The sequence below is a fragment of the Oryzias latipes genome, chromosome 11 (genome assembly GCF_053564925.1).
Source record: "Oryzias latipes strain Hd-rR chromosome 11, Olatipes_Hd-rR_3.1".
Taxonomy (NCBI): domain Eukaryota; kingdom Metazoa; phylum Chordata; class Actinopteri; order Beloniformes; family Adrianichthyidae; genus Oryzias; species Oryzias latipes.
The window spans coordinates 25,920,409-25,925,572 of record NC_136247.1 but is presented as its reverse complement, the minus strand read 5'-3'; the positions used below and the strand labels follow the sequence as shown (position 1 = coordinate 25,925,572).

Below are 5,164 nucleotides of genomic sequence, written 5' to 3'. Positions count from 1 at the left end.
TTAATAACTTTGTCTGTGACATTTAAAGAGACAAAGTTATTATTAAATGAAGAGACATTTGAAGTTATTGACTAATGACAAACAGATAGTGAGAATTCAACAGTAAAAGAGGCACTGAAGCCAAAAAAAGGCACCTGAGGACATCTACTGGATGAAAGTTGTAAATAAAAACCAACATAGATGCAAAGACTGAATCAAAATAAAATGAAAAAGGATGCAGGGAAAAGTTGGGAGCTTAGCAGCTTTTTTGAGTGTTTTGATGAACTTAACAAAATTATTTAGTACAAAGTATGTGAACACAGAGAAGCAGATATGAAATACACAAACTACTGGTTTATTTCACAAAAATAGAATACTTGTAAAATAATCACTGTTAGCTTTTAAAGTGATAAATCTTTTTTGCAGATTATTTTCTTTTCATTCCTAATGCAAACAGAGTTCTCCCATTTTTGTAAAATTTCACCCAACGTTTTTTTGGAAAGGCATATTTGAATAACTGCACATGTAGTTTAAAGCTCTAAATGTATATTTCACTCATATTTAGCTGTGTGGTATTTAGAGTTTTGCTATTTTTTGTTTATTAATTAACTTTGAATTTAAATAATAAAAACTTTACAGTCTGAATGAAAAGGAACAAGCAGAAGGAATTTATTTTGCTCCCTTTTCTGCTAGAAAACTAATAAATACCAAATAAAATCATCATGCACTGCATGTATTTAGTGCTCAGAGTTGCATAAAAATAATGACCACGTTCACTAAATGGTTATAAACAAGCACATATGTGTGCCTTTTTTTTATTTCTTTTTTTTCAATATTCAGTCTTTGCACAAAAATGTAGATTGCATATTAGAGTATAATAAGACAGAATTGTGGCATCAAACTCCCTGTTTTTTGTTTTGCATAAATACAATATTCATCTGTCTCATTTAAGCTTGATATATGCATTTCATATTTTATTAATAAAGAATTGTTTTTCTAATTGTCTTTTCTAATTTTTATCATTCCCTCTTTCCTCTTTTCGTAAAAATGAAGCTTAATTACCTTTGTTTCCATAAAAATGTTTTAAAATTCTTTTCTTTTTGGCGAATCTTTCATTCATTTTTATTTTTCTTTGTCGAATGAGATTTTCTATTCATTTGGTCATCCTTTCCACAAGGGGGCGCGCAATCTATGACCTGCCAGAAAATCGTACCCCCCACTGAGCATGCGCGTGGAATCTAACCCGGAAGTGTAGTGGGTAAACAAGCAGCCGGAGCCCAGCATTCGAGGCTAAGAGTTTTACGCCGTCAAATCTCCGCGGACTCAACCAAACTTTCTCTAAAAATGTCCAAAATCGAGATGTTGAGGATTCTGATCAACCAGCAGCTGACTGCGGCCGCGGAGGAAATCTTCGGTGTGTTCGGAAGAACCATCGCGGAGTACGAGGAGGAGATAGCCCGCTCAAAGCTAGAGATCGCCCGCCAGCGCCGCCTACTGGAGCTTTCCCGGCAGCCCAAAATATACCTAGAGGGCAACGATACAGGTCGCTACTGTTTTAAGACAAAAATGGTTTTAAAGGCGTTTGTTTGAATGTAGATTTTATTACATCACAGGACTTCTTTAGTTTAAGGAAAGAATTGTTGTAAATGAGTTAATGTCATAAGGTACTGCTACTTCAAAAGAAATACATACAATTAATGTTTTTTGCTCTAACAGGCTTTTTTACATTTAGAATTTTTTTTTAAAAGAAATGATCAGAGTTCATCTGGTTATTGAGAAGGGGGTGAAAACTACAGATGAAGCAATAGGCCTTTGTGTTTGTTTAGGGCTGATCATCAGTAATCAAACTGAAGTTTGGAGTCAATAATCTGTAATAAAAGTGAAAATATTGGCATTAACATTTAAAAGAGGTTTATTATTACAGACTCATTTGCCACAATAAACACAAAACCTATTAAAGACATCAAAATAAAAGCAGTCATGGCAGTACATAATAACAATAAAGTGTTATAAACTAAAAAAAGACAAACTATTGCAGACATCAAGAGTTTAAAATAAAAGGCAACCATAAAAAACTTCCAAATAGGGAATATCTAAAAGTGCCGTACCTCACATTGGTGAGACTTAAAATGATTTTTGAAGCGTTAAAACAATAAACAGATCATATGTCTTAAAGCTTGTAGAGAATTAAGTCTTCCACCAACAAACAAACTTCCTGCTGCACCACTGTGGCTGTTGACATCAAATCCTCAGGGCATCTTCATACCTGCAGCCTCATGATGATGGATGGATGCCCTGTAGTCGCTCCACAGGTGGGCAGTAAGTTTGGAATAGAAAAATGTTAAGATTGTTGGAGCATGAATGAAACCTGTGTGCCAGTGTGTTTGTCGTCTGTGGATATCATCATCATCATCTGTAAGGTTATTATTGATGATATTTCACTTTGTGACAGACATCCAGCACAGTAGATTATATGAAATATTATTCTTAAAACCAAATTCAGAACAAACATTTAAAAGTTGTTGTAATGCAGAGCTGCTGGACTTAAAAACATCTAAATCATCTGCATACATCAGATGATTGACTTTAAAACCACCAACCGTGCAAACGGTGTTGCCAGGCATTCAGATCCTACAGCAGGTTAAAGAGAAACGGGGGTAAAAAATACTTCCCCATCGTGAATAATACAAACACCAACAATTTAAAAAAAAGGAACCAAGAGTACCAGGCTCAGCAGCATCTTTAGTTTTTTGTTAACAAAACAGTTTCCTGATAAATGTAATTGTAAATCAAGTCAAACTTCAACATAAATGTAATTTATCTTTAGAAAACTAAAACACCACCAGCAGGGATTTTCTCAGCACTGAAGCAGAGCTAAAAAAATGTAAAGACAGAAAATAGTTTGCTGAATTTCCAAATAAATAAAACACAGTTAAGTACAATTTGAGAAAAAAATGACTTTTAACTCATCAGGAGTCCCACCTAACAATTCACAATTGTTTTTATTATTATACATAATAATTAATGCATCTTTTCACTGATTTGTTGGTTTGATGTATATCTAGTTATTCCTGCTATCACTTGTTGTTTTTTGTGTGAGTTTCTCCCAGTGAGATAAAGTTCAGTTAAGCTTTTTAATACCCAACCAAGAGAACATTAAATATCTATTTTTTCTGCTGCCTATTGGTCTTAGGGCAGAAAAACACAGAAAATGTTTTTAATAAGATCTTTTCTAAATGAGCTCAGCCGTTTGGTTGAGCTGGTGGTTAAAGGTCAAAGGTCAAAGCTGTTGGAGTTGTTCCACATGTTCTGAACTCAAACAGCTTCTCTTGAGGCCGGTGGATAATCTGTTGATCCCAAATAGATCACGATAAACGGTTCAACCATGAGAGGAAATCACTTCCTATGTTGTTGTTGTTTCTCCTTTTTCTGTAAATCTCATGGAACTTGTTGTTCTGTTGGCAGCTGTCTCGGAGCAGCCGGATCTGAACTTCAGTCTGGACCAAAAGGAGGAAGATCCTCCTCACATCAAGGTGGAGGAGGAAGATCCGTGGTCGGACCAGCAGACGTCAGAGCCCAACAGCTTTGTGTGTCCGTCCAACAGCGCCGAGACGAGTCAGCAGGAGGACGACGACGCGTCCTCTGTCCCGGACGCATCCGGCCTGGACGTCATGGAGCTGGACGCTCCCGCCTGCGCCTCGGCCTCAGAGACCTACCCCAACCCCAACGGGGACGAGGTGGCGGCGGTGAACGGCCAGCTCAGCGGCGGGGCGGCGAGCTCCTACGTCTGCACCGCCTGCGGGCAGGTTTTCCCCCAGCGCGCTCAGTGGGCGCGGCACGTGCAGACGCACCGGAAGGTGGAGACCAAGGGCGACAGGTCGTACACGTGCGACATCTGCGGCAAAAGACTGACGCGCTTCGACGGCTACCAGAAGCACCTGCGGGTCCACACGGGCGAGAAGCCGTACTGCTGCGACCTGTGCGGCCGCAGGTTCAGCGACAACTCCAACTACAAGCGCCACTTCCGCACGCACGCCGCGCAGAAATCCAAGCAGAGCTGAGACACCGCCACGGACGAGCCGCGCTCATCCGCCAAAGGGACGGATCTAGTACCTAGAACTCTACGGCTGAGCCTTTTTCTGAACACTAAAGTCGTTTTTGTTGTTTTTATTTACAAGAACACATTCAAAAGTGTGGGTCTTTTAATGAAATGTTTTTATTGTGTTAAGGACAAAGATTTGGGGTTTTATCTGTCAGAAGCAGATCTGTATTGTCTGCCATACATTTTCTAAAAATATATATCTAAAAGACTAGGAATAAACATTTGACTGAAATCTCCCTATTATATTTCTGCTGAAAATATTTTTTTAAGATAAACCTGAAGTAAACATAAAGCAGAAAATCAACTAAGTGTGTTGAATCCCTTCATTTCTTTGATGTGATGGAAATGTTACTCCTGACAGCAGCATAACAAAAGAAGAAAAACTGCTGTCATTTCTCCACAAATGTCCTTCGATTCTTCTCGTCAGACGACAGGATGACATCATGACCTACAGTGGGAGGTTTGAGTTTCCAACTAAAACACAGAAATCCTTTTATAGAAAGATATTTTTGTGTGTTTTTAAGTATTAAGACTAATCTACTGATATGATAGTTTTATTTATTTTTTGAAGAAACTGATGACCATTTGGTAATCAGATCACCGCGATTCCAGAAGAGGTTTACCTGCATAAACTCCCTCTGGACTCCAGAAGTTCTCCATCCAGCGTTTTTCCAGGAATTTGTAGGCGGCGACCGTCTCCGCATGGAAGGGGCTGCCGCTTCCTCCTGATGTGAGGAGATCAAGAACTCCACGCCACTCTGTCATCATCCTTACAGTTTACAATCTTTTGACCAATAAAGCTCGAAACTCCTGATTTGATGGGAGCAGAGAATCTCTGGAGGACCCACAGATGTTTCCAAGAAATAAGAAGTATGTGATTGTGTCCAGGATTCTTCCAAAAATAACTACATTTACTGAAAACATTCTGGGAGTCGTGGATGAGACGCCACGACCTCGCAGGAATCATCAGATTCCCCTCAAAGGTTACGTTTGCATTTGTGTTCTACAGAAATAAAAAATCTTGCATTGAATATTTTTAGTTTTTTTTTTTAATTCACAAATAATTTGAATTCATTTTTTATA

General features: G+C 38.6%; 1 protein-coding gene across 1 annotated transcript; it reads left to right on the top strand.

The window, feature by feature from the left end:
* The first annotated feature begins 1,202 nt into the window (after positions 1-1,202).
* LOC101160082 (uncharacterized) lies at positions 1,203-4,385 on the top strand. The gene is made up of 2 exons (XM_004073912.5): positions 1,203-1,522; positions 3,445-4,385. The coding sequence occupies exons 1-2, from the start codon at positions 1,324-1,326 to the stop codon at positions 4,038-4,040; spliced, it is 795 nt and encodes a 264-aa protein (XP_004073960.1). The 5' UTR covers positions 1,203-1,323; the 3' UTR covers positions 4,041-4,385.
* Positions 4,386-5,164: the final 779 nt, after the last annotated feature.

What these genes read in the sequence shown, in the direction of transcription:
- LOC101160082 (XM_004073912.5), top strand. Translation starts at nt 1,324, where the DNA reads ATGTCCAAAATCGAGATGTTGAGGATTCTGATCAACCAGCAGCTGACT. An exon ending in CCTAGAGGGCAACGATACAG is followed by an intron (nt 1,523 to 3,444) that starts GTCGCTACTGTT and finishes TTCTGTTGGCAG; the next exon opens with CTGTCTCGGAGCAGCCGGAT.